Here is a 22145-nt window from a genome sequence, read left to right as displayed (position 1 = left end):
TTGATTACATATTTTCTCTTATTGTTTTTTTTTAGAAAAAATTTCTCTTATTGTTAATTTAACTAATTTTGTGATTTAAAAGCCAAACCAAAAAAACCTTCAAGATATGGCTAGCTATGTATCGCGCGCGTTAGCTACCCTAGTTTACTTGAAAATACAAATCTTTTTACAAATTTATTGACTTAAAATGACAAATTTGCTCATTTAATACACGTGACATGTTTGTTAGGTTGAGAAACTTGTATCGACTTCTTAATTTTTTTAAAATTTCAATTTTATTTTTTTTATAAAAAAACAACAAAGCACTGCTTCTTCGCCACCTTCATCTCCCAACCTCATCTCCCCCTAAAATTCAGGTTTCCCCAATCATCCCTAAACCATTTCCTTCCAACAAATCAACAATGGCTGCCAAAATCTCAATAATCCTCACTCTCATCACAAACCCTAATTTACGCAACTCGAAGAATGTGAAACTGAAACCCTCAGCCAATCGAATTCTGAATTCTACAACCTCATTTTTTCAAATTTGGGTTAATAATAATCATGATAATCATGAAATCGAAAGGCAATTTGGGTTTCTTGATTCGCTACTTCGTGTTGTTGCCATTAATATTGACGACATTGTTTCGCGCCATAAATTGCCAAGGAGATAATGGTGGTAGTACTAATTCTACTGATGATAATATTGATAATCCTGCTGCTGTTGATTATGTTACGCAGATTATTTATGATCGATTTGCTAATAGCAGTGAGTTTTTGACCCCTGAGATTACGAAAACATTTAGATTTTGCATCAAAGATATGTAAGTTGATTTGCAATTTGTTATGTTGATCATATTCATGTCATCATGTGTTGTGAATTGTGATTTTGTTTACTAATGTAAGTTTAATTTTGGTTGTAGGGAGGCTGAATGGAATTCCGCGTTCGATTTTTCGAGGAATTTGAGTTTTTTGTCCAATTGCATTATTAAAACCAAAGGTACATTGTCTGATTAATTCACTTTCATGGGAGACTAATATATGAAGTAGTCCAGTACAGTAGGTGGTTGAATGTGACTTAGTAGTTTAAATATTGTTGTTTGTAGAAGTTAATTACGGTTCTTGAAGTGCGTTAGCTATAAAGTTGAGGTATTAAGTATTGAAGTTCCATATAGCTCTTTGTTGCAGTTCTATCATGAGTGTTCATTTCAAAGAGTAACTTTGAAAATTCGATTCTAGGCACTGATTTAAATTGGCTACATTGTATCATTACGGAGGAGTATCAGAAATATATGAGATTTTTGTTAGAACCTGCGTGCTTGGTTGAAGACTGAGTGCCTAAGCATGATAACTTACTGATATAAGTTTTTGGATGATTACACATTTAAGGGAATCCCGGCTTTTAGTCACATTTGAGTAACTAGGGAAGGGCTTCGGGTTGTCTAACTTTCTAAGTAATTAAGGCTTGTTTATATTTTGTAGGCAATTTCTCATCTAGAGAGTTTTTTTTGTATGGTAAAATTTATGTTTGAAATTAATCCTGGCATGATTGTAGCTTCTTCCCTCCATCCCTGGTGGTTAAAGTCACCTAGCTTACTGATTTGTGGGTTAGTGAAAGTGGATGGAAAGTTCATTACTTGATTTACTTCACTGTTTCAGCTTTCAGCATATATTCTCTATGTTGATTATTGAGAACCCTAAGAGTTTGTTGGTGTGTTGGAAAGTTTGTGGTAAAAAGAAAATTTGTTTGTATTACTTTCATTGGTGTGGGATTACAAATTGATAGTTCTCAACATCTCACTCTATATATTTCATTTCATAGGAACCAAACAATAATTGGTGTATATAATCCATTCTGGACAATATGTAGTTGTTTGTGTCACCAGCTGAAACAACAAGCATATTTTACGTCTGCTTTGGGTGGGGTGGGGTATAGATAGGTCATCTAAATTATTCCAATGAGTAAGCTATTGATTCGTTGAAATTGATGTTTGTTCTTGAAGAGAGGGAAGAGATTTGCAGAAAGTAGTTTTCTGTCATAGAGTCAAACTTAATTAGTCTTACTTTCTAGCTTTCTTGAAAATATGCTTAACCTGCAAAAATTGTGCGGGCATTTTTCTTTTAAACTTATATTTAAAGATGGATGGTTAATTAAATGAAGGAACCACTACTGCAGTTTGGTAAATTTTGCTTCATCTTTTTTTTTTTTTTTTTTTTTAAAAAAATATATTTTTTTATTTTTATTACTCCTAAAGATTTATACACAAACACCATGTTAGCAGGACTCAAGTAGGAGGATCCGATATGGCTTTGGGTCCTAGTATTCAATACATCAAACTCGAAATTTCAGGACATGGGAACTCTAACTGAATTTTGGACATGGGAAATATTTATTTGTATTTTTTAGTGAATATTTAAGAAGTCATGTTGACATTTTTAGTCCCAATATGATTTGGCGTCGGCTAACATGAATCATCATGTGGAACCTTCTGCAACTAATGTAATAAAGAATATATTTACTTTACTATGATAATAATATTATTATATAATATTCCTTTGGATGATATAAGTATAATACCAAACCAATACACCACCAGTGTTGGCTTTTTTATTTTTTGATAGGTTAGAATATACATTAGGTTGCCCTCCTCTCGAGGGCTACACCTAATGAGTCACTAGTAAGAGTTAGAGAGGAGTTACGGGCTATTACAAGGCTCAATATACATTTAAGTAGTCATTAGATATGATATGTTGATCTTAGCGTAGCACTTCTTCGAGGATGGACATACAAGTTGATAAAAGTTAAATTTCCGATGCAACCATAATTGATTCTTGGTATGTTGCAACTGTAAAGGTCAGGCTAAAAGAGCCTCTACAAAATTGTATGCTTTGTTATAGGTATTGGGGTTATGTTATGATGTTTTCTGGAAGATTATTACACATTAGTATCATTAAGGGTTGACAAAAAGTATTATTTTGATAAAGTGTGATCCTTCTATACCAAAGCCTATGTCTTTGTTCAGATTTGACCATGTAATAATTTACAAATTACTAATGCTGAAAATGGTTAAATGATAGGGGACTTGGTTCAGCGCTTGTGCACAGCAGCAGAAATAAAGTATTATTTCTCCAGTTTCCGCGACAGTGTTTCCACGGGCATTCTTCCCATGAAGTTAAACTGCAACTGTAACTTGACCACATGGCTTTCTGGGTGTCAGCCAGGATGGGCCTGTAGTGTTGGTCATGAGCAGAGAGTCAATCTTAGAAATTCAAAGGATATTCCAGATAGAACAGATAATTGCCAGCCTTGTTGCGAAGGGTTCTTCTGCCCTCATGGCTTAACTTGCATGATACGTGAGTTTCTTTACTCCTTTATTTATTTTGGAATGTGTGCTATACCTGTTTTGCCTTTTGTTTATTGCCTGTGTCAAGTTACAATTTATATCCTCTTTTTAATTATCTCAACTATGTTCTCATTTCTTGTCTGTATTGCTAATGCATTAAACTAGGGGTATTCATAAACCGATCTGGTCTCCGGACAGAAAAATGGATTGGATTGGACCGGACTTTACCGGACTCGACTCTGAGTTGAGAAGTTTAACTTCCGGCTCTTCGGTCCGGTCCAAAACCCTATAAAATTTGACCTTGGAATGACTAGTATTTTGTTTTGAATTATGCATATAAACCTCTAGAATGTCATATTTTTAGCTTTATTGTAGGAAAGTAGTATCGCTATTCTATATTTGGCATTCAAAAAAGGCATTAACCAATTAATTTTCTTTTATTTATTTTGTTCCCTATTATTTATAAAATAAAAACATAGAAAAAAATTCTAAAACTGATCTGGTCTGGGTTTTTGACTGGGTCCAGTCTCCAAGTCTTGAATTTTAAATTTCTGATCTTCAGTATGGTCTTGTCCAACTGATGAATAGCCCGACATTAAAGTTATGATAAGTTTCTACAAACATGTAGTTCTATCTCAGCCAATAGGCTCTCCACATGTCTTCCATCTTTACACCTATATCAACTAGTTGGATTTCTTCCATTTACCAATAAGCTACTCCTCCTTGTGGTGTAGTTGGATCCGGTGAGAAGCTTGCTTAATGTGAGAAGGTTAGGTACATTAAGGTGCTAGAAACTTACCTTCAAAATTCACGAATTTGAAGTTGATTTTGGTTTTGACTTTTTATTCATGGATTATATTTTTTAATTTTGTATTTGTTCCTTAGAATTTTGTAACATGTATCGTATGTGGCTCTCACGATTTTTATATTAAGTTCCCCCGGAACCTACTCTATAGGAGTGTGAGTATATCATTCAAAGTGTCTAATCTTTAGAATTTACTGATTATTTTAGCTAAAGAATTGGAAAATTAGTGATATTATGCTGTGTGATTTGACTGTTCTCATTTCTTTTCTTCATCTGCTTCCACGAAGGAGGTTCCTCAAAAAAAAAAAAAAAAAAAAAAATCTTGCTTGCATCCTAACCTGTGATTTTGTACTTGAAGCTTGTCCACTCGGTTCGTATTGTCCAATAGGATCGTTCAACAAGACTACAGGTGTTTGTGACCCGTGAGTTCAGATCAAAGCCTAAATTGTCATCAATACCTTTTTTGCCTTTATGTAATAGATTCTGACATCTTCATGGATATCAATTGTAGGTATCAATACCAACTTCCCCAGGGGCAACCTAACCACACTTGTGGTGGAGCTGATATCTGGGCCGATATAAGCAGCAGTGGAGAGGTTTTCTGTCCAGCAGGATCATACTGTTCAACTACTGCTGAGAAAGTACCATGCAGTCGTGGGTATTGATCATTACTTTATTTCTTTGAAACTTTTGGGGCAATAGGATTTTCACTTGTGTGCCTAGCTCCTAGGCTTAGCACCTGTAGCATTTCTCACATAGATTGACTTCAACATTTGATTTCTGATTTCCTTAGGTTGTGGGATGCTGATCTTTCTGTTTGATCATCTTGTGGCAGGCATTACTGCCGAACAGGCTCTACATCTCAATCACGTAAGCTCTGTTCCTTGTTTTATTCGTTGAATGAGAAACTGGTAGAATTTATTCGCTACTCATATGTTTAAATTTCCAGTTATTGGTTAGCGCATGGAGGATGATAATTTACATACTAGTTAGGCTGTTCTTCAATCTGCGTCATCGGGATATTTCTAAGAATATCAGTGCCTTGTTTATTGTTTTCCTATAAGGTGCTCTTTAGAAATCATTGATTGAAAGTCTTATTCAGTAATTACTATTTGTGCTGTTGGTGGCTTCAGCTGACCAAAGTAGTTCGAGGTATTTTATTTTTTTATGTATACCAACTTACCAAGTATTAATATACATAGGCATGTTATTTTAATCTTCGTTTGCTATGTTTAGCTGTATTAACCACCTTCTAATTCCTTAGGCCTTGGAAGTTCCTGTACCATACAGCATATTCAATTAATGAGAATAGATTATTGGGTGGCTCAAATTGTTTGCAGATTCTATTATGTGCCATAAATGACTACAGTAGCACAAAGAAACGCTAATACATCTTAAAATGTTAATTTAAGAGCAATTGTCCTTGGTCTTATGAACTAAAGGTGATAATTTATACAGCGGAATCATCTAAAGAGAAAAAGAGTATTTCTGTATAAGGCAAATGTGATAATTAAATGGGTTGTAGAGGGAGATAAAACTTGTAAATTCTTCTTTAAGATGTTTATAAAAATGATGGGCATTATATTGCGGTATCAGCATTGTTGAGAGACATTAGTTGGTTAAGAAATCTGAGACTATATTTGTTGAGGCTTCCTATGTTAGAAGTTTACTGAAAGTTGGTTGGGAAGATTCTTATTGCACTTTAGAGTTACATCTTTACGGAAGCAAATATTGCTTATTTGCTTTGAGTGGCTTTTTGTATAAGTCTATTTTGTGACGATATTCTGTCTTGATTTGTTGGGATGTGAGATGCAAAAATTCCTTTTTGTGGTGTTAGTTGTAGATACTTAGAATCATAGGTGATTTTCTGTGCTTTATGAACAAATATATCAGACTCACTATATTCCACTTAAAAATTGGGTGATGGTCACTGGTCACTTGGCCAGTCCATCTAACCTTGCGGTATGGGTGCATGTGCACCATTTTAGTAATTATAAAGTATTTTAAATGAAAAGATTCCCTTTTTGTTACAGTGGTTGCGACTCTTGCTAGTAGTCTTGTGAGAGAGGTCTTTCTTCGCATTTAAAAAATTAAAAAAGCCCCCAAATTAGTAATTTTCATTGTTACATCTTATATTTTGACCCAAAAAATAAAAGTTCACTTAGATGAATTTCTGGAGTTACATCTGTTCGTAGTAATAATATAACTTTTTATTGCTTATTAATGGTAATAAAGTTCCTTTGAATATATGCAGGATGTTTGCTTATGACTAAATGTGATGCTGGAAGCTCAAACCAAAATATCACTGCTTATGGGGTCTTGCTTTTTGTAAGTTTACTCAATTTACAGATCTAACCAACACCTGATTGTTACAAAGTTCATGAGCTAGTTGATAATGTGTTTTGGGAAGAACCTTATTTTCTTCTTTGCAGCGCTAGAAACAATGATGAATTTAAGGGATCATGGGAAAGAATTGGAATCTCCTTTATAAGGCATGTAGTCATGGGGGAACTAGTTTTCATGCTTATTGTTGATGTGGCAGATTATGATTATATGTTTGGGAGCATTTTATTTTCCCTTGTGATTTTTTCAAATGATTTTGTTTTTGACATGCAAAGGTGAACTGAAGTCGTTGCTGGCAATCTGATTTGGCTCTTTTCTTCAGAGCCAAAGGCTGTTGCATAAGATACACTCAATCCTACTTATTTCCTAGTTAATGAGATACACTTAACTTCACTTGGTTCTTTATGTATTAAACTTAATGGTAGTTTTTGTTGTGTTGATTTCTTCTTTCCAGAGCAGACCTTGTCTTCCACATATTTTATGTACGCTTCAAGATATGAATAGTTTTATGCTTCTAAAACAACAAAGTTAAGACATTTATCTTCTAGGAAATTTTTTATCCAACTCCCTGATACATAGTCTGTATGTGCTTACAGGTTGGAATAACCTCTTTACTTCTGCTTATTTATAATTGCTCTGATCAAGTTCTTGCTACTCGAGATAGAAGACTAGCAAAATCTAGGGAAGCTGCTGCAAAAAGTGCACGAGAAACAGCTCAAGCACGAGATCGATGGAAATCTGCTAAAGATGCTGCTAAAAAACATGCAGTTGGACTACAGAGACAATTGTCGCATACATTTTCCAGGAAAAAATCTGCAAAGATGGAAAACCAGCCTAGAGCTCTTCCTCAAACTAATCCTGAAACAGATGCATCTTTGCCTACTACTTTAAACACACCAAATTCATCTCAAGAATTGTCAAAAGCTGGAAAAGGGAAAAAACATGAGTGCAGTACCCGTGCAGATATGATGACTGAATCTGAGGAGGATCGTGATGGCCATAAAGGTTTCAACTTTGAGATTGGAGATAAGAATCTGAAGAATGTGAAGGCTAATCAATTTCATACTCATAGCCAGATCTTTAAATATGCATATGGTCAAATTGAGAAGGAAAAGGCTCTGCAGGAGCAGAATAATAATCTCACTTTCTCTGGAATACTTTCAGCTGCCAATAATATTGAAATCATGAAGAGACCTACGCTTGAGGTGGCTTTCAAAGATTTAACCCTTACCTTAAAGGGAAAAAAGAAGCATCTGTTGCGATGTGTAACAGGGAAAATCTCTCCCGGAAAGGTGTCAGCTGTCATGGGACCATCAGGAGCTGGGAAAACAACATTTCTTTCTGCTTTGGCTGGGAAGGCTACTGGCTGCAAAAGGACTGGCATGATTCTTATTAATGGAAAAGCTGATTCGACCCACTCATACAAAAGAATTATTGGATTTGTTCCTCAAGATGATATAGTGCATGGAAATTTAACAGTTGAAGAGAATTTATGGTTCAGTGCAAGATGTAGGTAAGCATCATATATAATAATCTTGAGTGGCTTTTATTTACGATACCAAAAAATGCTCTTCATACCTATGTGATGAACTATTGCCTATGGTTTATATTCATTGCTTCTTTATAAGCTTTTTTTAAATTGTGGGTGTGGGTGCATGTGTGTGTGTGTGTGTGTGAATACCGTATCCTCTTGTAGTACCCAATATGAGCTTTTTGTAAAAAGTAATCTTTGATTAAAATAAATATTCATGTCTTCTTATCTACAGACTAGGAGTCAATATTGGAATTGAGTTGTCAAAGTTTGATTTTTGCTTGTTGAGATTGATAAAAATGATAATTTTTCAAAATACTCCCTCCGTCCCTAAATTACATTCCTCCTTTCTATTTTTGGTATTCCAAAATTACATTCCTCCTTTCTATTTTTGGTAATTTTTTTTTTTTTTTAGTAAATCAACTCTCTTTTTCTGTTTTATATTTAATGCTTTCTCACTCATCCTTACCTAATCTCACTCATAATCCTTGTGCCAAATTGCAATGAATATGAGAGCAACTACAATGGTTGGCTAATTTATTTAATAGCTTGGCATGCCACTTCACCTTCTTAAGCTACAACAATTCAAGCTATTTGTTGCTCTAATGGTTAAGCTAGTTGTAAATTAACTTATTTTTGAAATAATAATATTTTTTATCTAATAAATATTTGCCAAGCTAATTAGCTCTACAAAGCTAATTTGCTTGCCAAAGCTAATCAACAAGATGTGCAACAATGGTGTAGCTACTAGCTTAAGAATTTTAATATTTGCAAGCTAGTCCCTTTTCCCAACCATTGGATTTGCTCTGATTGGTTAAAAATTTTCAATTAGAAGCATGTGATTGGTCCTTTTTTTTTTGCAAAGGATTGATGACAATGAGTAATAACTAATCTATCTTTGTACTTCCCATTGCATTATCTAATTATTGTTATTTGTCTTATTCTTCCCTCCTTAATTCCCGTGTAAATTTCCAAACAGGAATGTAATTTAGGGACGGAGGGAGTATCTGTTTATTTTTCGTTTGTCTTCAATGCTAAGTGAATGGTTACTGTAACTTTGGCAATGTAAATAAGTAACATATATGTCATGCTAGGTAGGAATTCTTGTTTCTTGTTTTTGGATTTGAGTTTAAAGTGTTTTATGTTAGAGTATCGAATTTTGGATAATTAATACTCATTGTCCCTTTGACATTAAGTAAAAGCCCCATTTCTTCCAGAATCACGTCTCTAATAAAAGCTCCATCTCTCAATTAGGCGGGGTTCATCATCCTCTAGCTTCTTTTTTCATTCACTTATAATCAAGTAAACCTCTGAAACCCCTCCATATTTTCTCTTACTTTCTCTAAAGATTAAAATTATTCCTTCTGTCTTCCTTTTGTAGTTGACTTTAATCAACAATATACCCCACTACAACTCATATCTTTAATCTATGTGCTCAGGTGAAATAGGGATTTTATTTAGGGACAGGAGGCAGTAAAAAAAAATAGAGTTAATTGCTCGTACTATTTCATTTTTCTTGATTAAAAAAAATTTGACCTTCAATTTTCATGAAAAGTGGAAATTTGAATTCTAGGAATGATACAAAGGATATGCTTATTTGTGTACAACTGTTGGAATTTTAAAATCTGTGTAGATTTTAAAACCCAAAATGGGTGTTTATGAAAATTTCTTGTATTAATTTTATGTAGGCTATCGGCAGATCTGTCAAAAGCGGAAAAGGTCTTAGTTTTGGAGAGGGTAATTGAGTCATTGGGGTTGCAGACTGTACGGGATTCCCTTGTTGGCACTGTTGAGAAACGAGGAATCTCAGGAGGGCAGAGGAAAAGGGTTAATGTAGGGCTGGAGATGGTTATGGAGCCTTCACTGTTGATCTTGGATGAACCTACATCAGGATTGGACAGTTCCTCATCGCTGCTGTTGCTTAGAGCGCTTCGTCGTGAAGCACTTGAAGGTGTAAATATATGTATGGTGGTTCACCAACCAAGGTAATTAAAAGATTTGTGATACTTCTCACATTTACAAAGACTGTATAGTTGATATTTGCCGGTTTTTTATATTTTAATTTTATGTTACCATATTGGGTAAATAGGATTGCAAATTCTGTTTTGCTACATGATTTATAGCATCACTTTTTTTTTGACAGCTATGCTTTGTTCAAGATGTTTGATGTGTTGATACTTCTGGCAAAAGGTGGTCTTGTTGCTTATCTTGGACCAGCAAAGAAGGTAGAAGAGTATTTTTCCAGCATTGGAATCACTGTCCCTGAACGTGTCAATCCTCCAGACCATTATATTGACATCTTAGAAGGAGTTGTGAAGCCAAACTCAGATGTAAATTATAGAGAAATTCCTATTAGGTGGATGCTTCATAATGGATATCCAGTTCCCCTTGATTTGCTGAGTGAGGTTGGTCTTCCCGGATCTTCACAAGGGGAAAGTTCTGGTGACAATGAAAAGCCTGCTGCTGAAAGAAAGTCTTTTGCTAGAGACCTTTGGCAGGACATGAAGTGTAATGTTCAGTTAAAAAAAGACTACATGCTGCATAATTTTCTAAAATTGAATGACCAATCAAATAGAAAAACTCCTGGTATTTTCCAGCAATATAGATACTTCCTTGGACGGTAAGTAACCATCCACTTTCACTGTTTTTCCTGTATTGGTCTAGTCTCTAGTGTAAAGGTCATCCCTTTGCTGTTATTTCCTGCTTCCTATTCAATATGTATTATTGCAGAAATTGGAGTATAAATGTATAATTAGTAAGTACACAGCTATCTATCTTCGGGAACACAAAAGTTATGGTAATACCAAAGTACAAGAAAAAAAATATTAATTAAAGCAAAGTATTTTGTTCACATGGACATAGGTTGAATTTATAGGGAAGAAAGAGTCCAGTTTCAGAGGCTTGATCAACTCTGTAATCATGGGTTATCAAGGATTTCTTAAATGATGCTATTTTGGATATTTTTTCAGTATATGATTAAAATCCAACTTTTTAAGCTAACAAAACAATAAGTGACAGTCCGTTCAAAAAAAAAAAAAAAAAAAGAAAAGAAAAGAAAAGAAAATAACAATAAGTGACAGTAATCAGTGGCATTGTGTATGTATTTTGCATTTAAGATTTTATTGATAGACATACAAACCAGTTTGGGTTTCCATGCCCTGGAATGATTAGCTTATGGCCATCAAGTGCTAGAATCTTGTGCTGTGCTAAGATAAAGTGATTTAGCTCATAGCCTCATACGAAGTATAATTTATTGTAATTTTCAGAGGTGGCAAGCAGCGGTTAAGAGAAGCTAGGATCCAAGCTGTGGACTACCTTATTCTGCTTCTAGCTGGAGCTTGCTTGGGAACCCTTGCGAAAGTGAGTGATGAGACATTTGGCGTGGTTGGTTATACATACACTGTTATTGCTGTGTGTAAGTTTACTGATCCCAAACTCTTTTTTCTGACTACTGTAGGGGTAAAAAAAAATTTGATTTGATTTTTTTTTGTGGAATGTGATCCAAATCTGTGGACACATTAAAGTCTATCTGGTTATCATTTGGTAGACTAATTCAATAGCTTTTTTCCATTGTTCCTTTTTTTTTTTTTTTTTTTTTTTTTTTTTTTTTTTTTTTTTTTGGTGCAATCCATTGTTCCTTTTAACTAGACTTTTAACTGGTTGTACTGTGAAAAATGAATCCAAGGTTATGGACTTATTTTCAGCTGCTTTTTTCACCGTTCTTTTTAACATTTTGTATTCACATGACTTGTATTAATCTATCTGAGCTTTTTAACTGGCCTTACTTGTACCATGACAAAGTTATGTGGTAAACGAATCTAAAATTAATAGGTATAAAATAAAATTTAATGGGAAAAGCTGTGTTATCTCAAAGCTCACCTTAAGTGATGCATCCCTGACATTTTTCTGTGCTGAGTAAAATTCTTAGCTGTTCTTCTTTATCTCAAGCTAATGACTACATAGCCATCTTATTCTATCTTGTTGTGTCTTTTTGCTTCTGTTGCTTTGAAGTTTTCCATTTGATTTTATGATTTTACTTTTCATATGATAACCTTCCTTCAGTCATATAGAATCTAATCACTTTGAACTGCTGTTTTCAGCTCTACTATGTAAAATTGCAGCCCTGAGATCATTTTCTCTAGATAAGTTGCATTATTGGAGGGAGAGCGCTTCTGGCATGAGCAGCCTGGCTTTCTTTCTTGCTAAGGACACTATCGACCATTTCAATACGATTGTCAAGCCTTTGGTTTATTTATCAATGTTTTACTTCTTCAACAACCCTCGATCCTCCGTTCTTGAAAATTATGTTGTTTTGCTTTGTCTCGTGTATTGTGTAACTGGAATAGCATACGTACTTGCTATCTTCTTTGCACCTGCTCAAGCTCAACTGGTATGTCTTTTCTTACTTTTCTAAGTGTTAAAATAATTAATTGATAGTTTTAATTTTATATGGGACTTTTAAACACTTTTTTATTATTTTTTTATTTTTTATTGTTGATTTACATTTCCTTGAAACCATTTACATGTTTATTTGTGGATTTGTAGATTAAAAATTTTAATTTGGTGGTTTTTAAAGATCAGTCTGTGCAATTAAGGTGGTTCTCTTTTGTTGCAGTGGTCAGTCCTGCTGCCGGTTGTCTTGACTCTGATTGCAAGTCAAGAAAATGGAAGTGGGTTTCTTAAGAAGCTACAAAATTTGTGCTATACAAAGTGGGCCCTGGAGGCATTTGTAATTGCAAATGCGCAAAGGTTCGAGATGCTATTTCTATATTACCCTCTGAATTTCTCTTAATATTTTCTAATTTGGCTTGTGTTTTCAAATTTTAGTCTTGAAAATTATGCCTCCTAATGTCAATGACTCAAATTTTTTTCTAGGGGACGGCGCAGTTGGGACGTAGGCAATTAGAGTAAGGGTGTTCTTGATAAATCCATGTCTCTTTAAAAAAAAAAATCTCATTTTACCCAAAAATCCTGTTTCTAAATAATAGTTTCAATCCAAAATTTCTTTTCCTTTTTTATTATTTTTTTAAATATGAATTTTAAAAAATGAGTACTCGTAACTCATTTTTTTTAAAACTCAACTTTTTTTTTTTAAAGAACATAATTTAAGCAACATCCAAACATAAGTAGTTTTGATAAGAAGTCTATTTGCACCATACATGATCTTAGCTATTTTCGAAAGGCTGAGAAAATTAGTCATAACCATAGAAATATAGAATCATAGATATTTAACTATTTTCCCTATTCATACTGACTCGGAGATATATATATATATATATATATATATATATTTTTTTTTTTTTCCATTTTTATTCATTCGTTGCTGTCAAAATACAAGAGACTTGATGTAGATGGCATGTAATTTTGAGACAAAAAAGAGCTTGATCTATTTGCAATCTCATATACGACAGCATCTACCGTACCTCTATTTTTTCGTAACGATTTCCATAAAGAAGTGTCTATGACAAATTTTCTAGCCTGCCATTATTATCTTAATGTAACTTGCACACTTCTTTGAGTTTCAGGTATTCGGGAGTTTGGCTGGTAACACGTTGTGGCGCTCTTTACCAAAAAGGCTATGATGTTAATGATTGGGGACTCGCCCTATGTGTCCTCATTGCTACTGGTATAATAAGCAGAATTGTTGCGTTCAATTTCATGATACTCCTTCAAAGGAAATAATGCAGTCAATTCCTCATGATATATACATTTCCCCTGCCCATGAAAAATGTTTCTGTTTAATCCTTGAAGTTACATCATGATTGATTTTATGCAATAACAAAGTTTCATGGGAAGGGCGAAAAAAGGTATGGTTTACTGGTGGTAAGTCTGTTTCGACGAGGACACATACAGAAAGAATCAGCAGCACCAAACAAGCTGACTAAAAGATTGAATTATGTTTATCAGTTTCTGTTTTGTTGTCTCAACTCCTAAACAAATGGAAAGACTACCTAGCTTGACAACCATGGTAACAGTGTTTATGTAAGAAGCATGTGCACACTATGAATTTAGACATCATGTCTTATCAATGTTATCATAGGATTTGTGTATATATGTGTATAGATATGCATTTAATTCTATTGATAAAAATTTCAACTGTTATACATAAATCTTAATCAGCACTCATTATCATATTTGTAAACTCTATTTTCATTCATTTTGAGAAGAGCAACACTATCAGTCTAACTAATTCCTCAGTCCCTTGTTGTTTGTAACCTAGAACAACTTTTGTGAAAGATTTTTGGGTCAAACGTTGTAAACAATAAGGGTCAAAGGGAGTATTAGCCACCTAATGATCAAAAATCATAGCCAAAAACTTTTAGCTATTACTCCGTTCTAGGTACTTATTTATTCTTCAACTCTAGCTTATTCGTTAAGATAATGAATTCATTTTGTTGTTAGAAAAAAAAAAAGTTGGCCAATTCAAGAGTTGGTTATGTATAGATTTTTCTTACAAATAAATTTATCAGCACATTAGAAATGGAGGTGTATATAAGCCAAAACAACTCGTTTTATCTTGTTTATTTGGTAAACGAGTTGAGTTTGAACAAGTTTTGAAACTCGTTTAATAAACAATTTTGTTCATGAACATGAACTCATAAATTATTTCTATATTTACCAAAGTTTGTTATTACTTTAGCTGTCATGACATTAATTAATCAATCTATAGCTTTTTAATTGAACATATAATAGAATGGATAGCAAAATATACAATTTGTCCAATTAAATTATTAAATGGATAACAAGTATATGCTAGACTTGAACCTCTTAATTTATAGGAGTAATTAATTGTATATTTCTGATTATAATTCTATGTTTATGTTTCATTTTTTAGATTTTCATTATGAGAAGAACTTGTGTAACAAAAAGAGTTTGTTTATAAACTCAATTAAATAAAATACGGAGTAATCATTAATCTATAAGAGAGTGAGGGATAACTCCAGCAGTGGTTAAAACTTCTCTCCCGATTTCAGGAGATTACGAGATTGATTCTCACCCCGCTCTTGTGGCTCTCTAAACACCAAAAAAAAAAAAAAAAAAAAACATTAATCTATAAAGCATGAGAAAATTTTAAATTAAATTTTTTTTAAAAAAAAAAAGTAAAAAGAAGCCTAGGTATAACTGCCAAACTGCAAGTGCAAGCCAAGAAATGTAAAAAAGAAACCATACACCACTCTTCACTATCTATCCATCCATCTTACGCACAATGTCACCGTACCCCCACCAACTAATTAGACGGTTAACACCAATTTATAAGTCATCAAGTATTTTTGAAAGCTCCTCTTCATCTTCTCAAGTATTAGTATCATTACTTCTTCTATTCTATCTTATGATTATAAACAAATTACATTATCATTTCTCAACTACTACATCATTTCCAACTACAACGAACCTTACTTCATATTAATCCTTTTACTCACTTTATACATAAGCATCCTCACACCAATACTCCCTCTTTTTTCCCTTACACGCTCGGATCGAATCGATCCACCTTAAGTTTCTTGATTTCTCTTGCGGTGTTTCTAGCATTCATTCGACTCGGATAGCATGTCTTCCTTGGCCACTGCTACCCGTATGCATTTACTTCCTGTTATACCAGAAAATGGAGTAAGTTTTCTTTTTTGATTTTATGTTGATCAATGTTACGTTGTTGCACTCTTTTGTGAATTTTATAAATATATCTTTTTCAAGCCTCATATATAGTTAATCCGGTGTGTATTAAATGATTGTTTGCTAAATGTCTTGTTGCTTAGGTAAAGAAAAATGTTGGTGGACAACGCAAATTACAAGAGTTACAACAAGAGGTAAAATTTTACATTGGTTGACAATGCATGTACTCGTGCAATCTTTTAGCATCACATCATCCATGAAATCGATGCATTTAAAATTATTTTGTGGGCAATAATTAGTTTCAAACAAAGGAATCTATAATTTCTAATCATAAGAGCATTTCACTTTTGTTTTATTTTTTGCATGAAAAATTTACCATTATATTAAATTGAATTGAATTGTTTACTATATTTTTCTATTAAATCTATTGGATAGATCTTTCTTTAAGCAAATTATAAAATACTTTTGCATTTTGAAAACATATATACTTTGCTATTTTTAGTATGCCTATCTACACACAATCCAACCTATGAACCTTTTGTATTATGAAAAAAAAAAAACACTCATATATTACATGTCCTAGCTACATATATATTGTCAATAAAGTAGAATTCAATTGATGAACTAGTTTAGAGTAAATATGATACTTAAATGTGTTGTGAACATGTGTTGTATGATCGGATCGTAATTGCTAGCATATTATAGGTGCTGGAGCTCCATAATTATATTATTTGTCATCATAACTATAAAAGCTCAATTGATGAACTAGTTTAGAGTATATATGATGCTTAAATGTGTTGTGAACATGTGAGTTATACGATGAGTTTGTATGTAATTGAGTAATTGCTTTGCTTGCATATTATAGGTGACGGTTCTCCAAAACTTGTTAAACCACGAGGAGCAAGTTCGTGAGATTTTGCAACAAGTTTATAATCGAAAAGCTGGCATGCCATTGCACGTCCCCGATCATCTTCCTCCTAAGGTAACATAATTTTCCACATTACATTTAGGCGTAATTTAGACTCTTAATCCACTAATTGTTGGTGAAAAAAGTAAAATCCCCACCTACAATATAAAATCTAGCTATGATCAAGTCTTTGGTTCATTAAGTTATGCATATTTGTTACATTAATACTAGCGTAGTAACGCCATGCCAATGCCATTTACACCTTTACCCTAATACTTCCGAAAATTACTACGGTACATATTGTTGTTCTTTTTTAATTACCTTTTTTTTTCTACAAAGTTCTTTTTTAATTACAATGTTGGGGAATTCATGCTTGCTTATGCACATCTCATATTATTAATATCTTTAAATTTACTTTAGCTTAGTAAAATTATTTATATTTTTCCTGACGTACGAATCACAAAAAAACAGTCAAAGGGATAATGATTTTTGTGAATGGTGTAAAATTTCAATGTTGCGATTAAAAGAAAATGGAAAGTGTTACCTAATATTCTCGTTTTCAAAAAGATGGATTAATAGTTAAAGAAAAAGTTTAAACAAAGTCTTAAGTTCAAATGCTTGAATTGCAAGTTTTATACATTATTTGGGGTAGAAGGTTGAAGTAGCACTCATGAGTAGGTGTTGTTTCCTTGTTTCACAAGATGAAAGAGCTTTTATCTGAGTTGGTGATGGTCGAGGATGAAATCGTTGGACTTCAAACTCAAATCGAGCATCTTCGAAAGGATGTTAAAGCCGAGCAAGAAGCATCTAAACAAGTAAAACCAAAGCAGCATTCATCGCAGTTGCGAAATAACAACACAAGCATGGCAAAATACAATCAACAACACACGCAACAAAGATCCAACAACATCAACAACAACAACAACTATAACAACAACAATGATCAGCGGATTGGTTACGAAACTAGGGCTTTACATTTCATAAGTAAGGCCATTAATGGAAGTTATAGTCTTACTGACTTTACCATCAATGAGAAGGATATCGGAAGCCCGATAGGAGGAGGGAATTTATCACCATACATTCAACCAACTTCCAAGCAAAGCGGACTGCAGGATCAAAGAATGACAAAGAGAAGTGGTGTTCAAAAGCCTACTGCTTCACCTTTGCGAAACTTCAGAGATCCAACACCTTTTAAGGTAACATTCAACTTAAACCCTACTTCCTACGTCTAAGATTATGCAAATTTTTTCTTTGAAGTTATAGTTATGTAATTTTTGAGTTTATAGGTGAAGTGAGGTTCACATATGATTAGATCACTTGTTCTATTTTTGAGAATTAGAAGTGATTGTACAGTTTCGTGATAAACTTAAATAGAAATGTGACCGATTAATTTGGGCCGGAGGTAGTGCCATAATTCAATGAAAATTCTATGATAGTCATCCTTAAAATGACTATCATTATACTAATTTTTATTGGTTGATTTTTATTTATTATTTATGTCAAATTAATTATAAAGTTTAATCTTTTATTTTAGTTTATTAATTATATTTTTATTTTTTCAAAATTATTTTATGAATTATTTTTGTAATTTGGTAATAATAAAAACTAAATTATGTAAATTAATTATGAAAATTATAAAAATAAAAATTCATAAATTATTTTTGAGGGGAAAATTCATAAATTATTTCAAAGTTAATAAATAAATTTTAAAATTTAGATAAATGTTTTTTAATTAATTTTGACTTTAAAAAATGAATCAAAATCAGCAAGTAAAAATTTAGTATAATGGTTAGGATGACTACCATAGAATGATAGATGCATCCATATTTCAGATATGATCTCCCTAGTACCTAATTACCTATCTGGTTAGACTAATCCATAGGCAAAAATTGCATACTTTTGGTTCATGAATGTTGGGGGTTGGTTGGTTGGTTGCCTTTAGGTATGTAAAATTCTATTCTTGTGTTAAATGGGTCAATTTTTTTTTTTTTTTTGGTCTTCAAGTCTTTTTTGTACTAGTTTTGGGTGGGCTATTAAGATTTTCACTTAATTTTGTTTGTTTGGATTCTTAGTTTATGACTGATTTTAAGATTTTTAGGTCGGGTCAGATTCAGGTTGGGTCAATGTGTTGACATGTCTAAATTCAATCTTTATACTATAAGCTTAGGATGCTCTATTGCTCGAATATCAATATTAAGTCGGCAATTCATTGTATGCTTATAATTTACACTTGTTGATGCAGCCAAAAGAAAGGAGTGTAGAAGTTCGAGTTGATCCTCCTCAAAAATCAATAGGGTCAACACAATTGGAAGAAAGCAATGGAACAAAATGGCAACCCAACAAGTTGTCCGAAAACATAATGAAATGCTTAATCCTCATTTATGTTAGATTAATTAGGATATCAAGGCAAAGTGAGCTAGAGAAATCTGGCCCTATATCTAGATCCATGTACTCTTCATTAAGCTTTAGGACTGAGCCAGGGGTGAACTTATCAACAAGTCTCATTAAGGAGTCGAAACAACAAGATCCATACGGCATTTTCGATATCGAAGGGGCTATACCAAGAGACATTGGTCCTTACAAGAACTTGGTTGTTGTCTCTTCAAGTTGCTTAGACCCGAAATTTGTCTCTAATTCAAGCTCCATTCCATTGTTCCAAAAGCTCAAGTAAGTCAAAATTATGTACACTATATGTCCAAATTTAGTTGTCGTGTTGAAGATATACGTACTTTAAACTAGTTATGCGACAACTAAATTTGAAGTGAATAAAGTGAGTTATAAAATTATCCTTAAATGTTTGTTTGGGAACAGGGGATTATTCAACAGCCTTCAGAAGGTGGACCTCAAATCCTTGTCAGATCAACAAAAGCTTGCATTTTGGATCAACATATACAATGCTTGTATAATGCATGTAAGCTTCTCCTAAACTATATGCAAATTTCTAAATTTGAGTTCGTTATCTATCATGTCTTCTTAAACTATACAAGGAAAAATCACTAGGAATAATCTAACGGATCTTGATAGAGTATAAAACATATTTCTGGACCTCAACCATCAGCTTAAGCTTTTGGTTGAGTTGGTCTTCTAATAGATCTAACCTTTGACTTTTGTACCGACTTTTTACATTATTTGACATCAATACTAAATTATAATCATTATTGTATCAAATTTTTTCTTGCATCGATCAATCCGACTTAGGCTTCTAGCTACAAGCCTACAAGTAATAACATTTTCGACATTTTCTGCAGGGGTTTCTCAAGTTTAGTGTGCCTTCTAGCGCAGAAAAGTTGCTCAACTTATTGAATAAGGTACTAATATTAGAAAGAGTAGTGGAAATTAAACCTTAATTTGTCTATGTATTACATGACATTCTCTAAGTTAATTTCTTATGAATTAAAAGTTGAGTTAACTTTGATTAAATTACAGGCAACATTGAATGTAGGAGGAAAAGTTGTGAATGCACAAGCTATAGAACGTTGTATTCTAAGGAAACCAACACTCATGTCTTCTAAAGATGGGAAGGAAGCTATTATCCATGAACTATACGGTCTCAACACCGTGAATCCTAATGTCATTTTCACGCTATGTTGTGGAACTCGATCTTCTCCCGCTGTAAGTTTAATTAGTCCATCGACTTCTCTTAACACGACCTTAAACAATCCTTAATACATGGTCCTTAGTTAACTAAATTATAAAGTAAACTTTTTATTGTGACGCGTCTCAAACATATAATATATTGTACTCTAGATAAAGTGTTGAGCACACGTGTGTCACATTAGACTAGCGGGTGACATTGTTATAGGACCATCTCAACCAAAAGCTTAAGCTGACGGTTGAAGTCAAGATTATATGTTTTATACTCTATCACGCTCCTCACACGAACACACGAAAGCTCGTTGGGCTTGAAGTGTGGATGTAGCATGGGCCCCTCTCATACCCAACACTTAATATTCCACTTAAAGGTGAGGGGTGGATAAAATTCAAACCCGTAACCTCTATGTCACTTTGGCTCTGCCACCATGTTAAAGGATCATCCTAATCAAAAAGCTTAAACTGATGGTTGAGGCCTAAGAATATGTTTATACTACATCAGACATTTACGTGTGTGCCCGCCTAGATAGCATTGGAATGATCCGTGCCTAATTTAATTAGTATGGAATGTGCAGGTGAGGATCTACACAGCTGAAGGAGTGGCATCGGAGCTAGAGAAGTCGAAACAAGAGTACCTACAAGCATCAATATCGGTGACAAACTCGAAAACGATATGGTTACCGGAGCTACTAATACAAAACATGTATGATTTTGCAACGGACATGGATTCCTTAGTAGAGTGGGTTTGTCATCAGCTGCCTACGTCAATTTCACTCAGAAAATCAATTGTGGACTGTTACAAGGGTACCAGCAATAGTGGTAGAGTAACTAATAATGGTATTAATATTGAGAAAATGCCATATGATTTTGACTGTCAATATTTGTTACAAGTATAGTTAACTAAGTTTAGCTCGATCAATTGGATTTTGTATACATCAAATGAAGGGTTTTTACTCTTTTTAGTATCAATCTTTGTTTCTTCTATTCTATTGGTCATTGGGTGTTGAAGCTAATCATAGATTGATTATTCCTTGTTTACAATTATTTTTTCGTTTTTTTTTTTTTTTGGTTGGATTTAGGGGATATATGTTTATTGTACATAATCACAGCACGCATACAGCAATCAATTAGACAAATTAATCAAGAATTATTGTAGGCAAATCATTTCTAAAAATTCTTGTGGTCACCTAATAATAAGGTGTAGTCTGTTGCACAAAAAAATCAAAAAGTTGAAACATGATGGGTGCACCGAAATCACAGATCGTTTAGATTGGGTATAGGTTATCAATAAGTCTGAACCATTTGGTTTGTTCTATCATGTTCGATTCATCTTATTAAACGGCCAACTTAATAGTAGTACATGAAGTGTGTGTGTGTATATATATATATATATATATATATGGTATATAATTACATACACATATTTGACACATACATGAAAATGTATTCTTTCAAGACCATGATTACCCGTCAAAAAAAAATTAAGACAGTGACTTAAATTGTCAAAAAGAAGAAAATTTGTCGTAGATGAGTGGAGGAATTTCCTAGTCAAATGTCCTAATTCATGAAATTAAGTTATTGAACTAGTGTGTCGCTTGAGCGATGCCCTGGATTGCTAAACATTTTTTAGTTGCCAAACACAATCATTACATAATGGAAACAAATAGTATAATAAAATACTTATTAACTTATCTAAGTTAACTATAATTTTGTTGGATAAAAAATACAAGTAATGAATGGCTAAGATGGTAAGACTTGTTGGTCTTGAGTTCAAGTCTTGTTATAAGCATTTTTCACATGCGAACTTAATACATGTTGTGAAGGTGACATGTTGAACATAAAAAAGGTGACACGTGGAACATATTCTGTTTTAGGAACGTTTTTTAATATATAAACTAGTGTGTGGCCCGGGCGATTCCCCGGGTTGCTAGTTTTTACTTGTTGCTTTTGAGTTTAAGTCTTGCTATAAACATTTTTTAGTTGTCAAACTCAATCATTGCATAATGAAAACAAATAGTATAATAAAACACCAAT

General features: G+C 33.3%; 2 protein-coding genes across 2 annotated transcripts; both read left to right on the top strand.

The window, feature by feature from the left end:
* The first annotated feature begins 335 nt into the window (after positions 1 to 335).
* LOC145619264 (ABC transporter G family member 28-like) lies at positions 336 to 14118 on the top strand. Its single transcript, XM_081673921.1, has 14 exons — positions 336 to 803; positions 903 to 979; positions 3058 to 3333; positions 4487 to 4550; positions 4640 to 4786; positions 4964 to 4998; positions 6383 to 6456; positions 7068 to 7984; positions 9691 to 9987; positions 10146 to 10622; positions 11269 to 11417; positions 12103 to 12392; positions 12618 to 12751; positions 13528 to 14118. Exons 1-14 carry the CDS (start codon positions 544 to 546, stop codon positions 13682 to 13684), a joined length of 3354 nt encoding a protein of 1117 aa, XP_081530047.1. The 5' UTR covers positions 336 to 543; the 3' UTR covers positions 13685 to 14118.
* Positions 14119 to 15370: 1252 nt separating this feature from the next.
* Positions 15371 to 21181, top strand: LOC145621132 (uncharacterized). Its single transcript, XM_081675864.1, has 9 exons — positions 15371 to 15610; positions 15757 to 15807; positions 16479 to 16595; positions 17222 to 17716; positions 18763 to 19187; positions 19332 to 19431; positions 19769 to 19828; positions 19947 to 20132; positions 20687 to 21181. The coding sequence occupies exons 1-9, from the start codon at positions 15551 to 15553 to the stop codon at positions 21005 to 21007; spliced, it is 1815 nt and encodes a 604-aa protein (XP_081531990.1). The 5' UTR covers positions 15371 to 15550; the 3' UTR covers positions 21008 to 21181.
* Positions 21182 to 22145: the final 964 nt, after the last annotated feature.

The sequence above is a fragment of the Chenopodium album genome, chromosome 27, assembly GCF_948465745.1.
Source record: "Chenopodium album chromosome 27, dcCheAlbu1.1, whole genome shotgun sequence".
Taxonomy (NCBI): domain Eukaryota; kingdom Viridiplantae; phylum Streptophyta; class Magnoliopsida; order Caryophyllales; family Amaranthaceae; genus Chenopodium; species Chenopodium album.
Note: the sequence above shows the minus strand (reverse complement) of the source record. Positions and strands in the feature narration are given on the sequence as shown.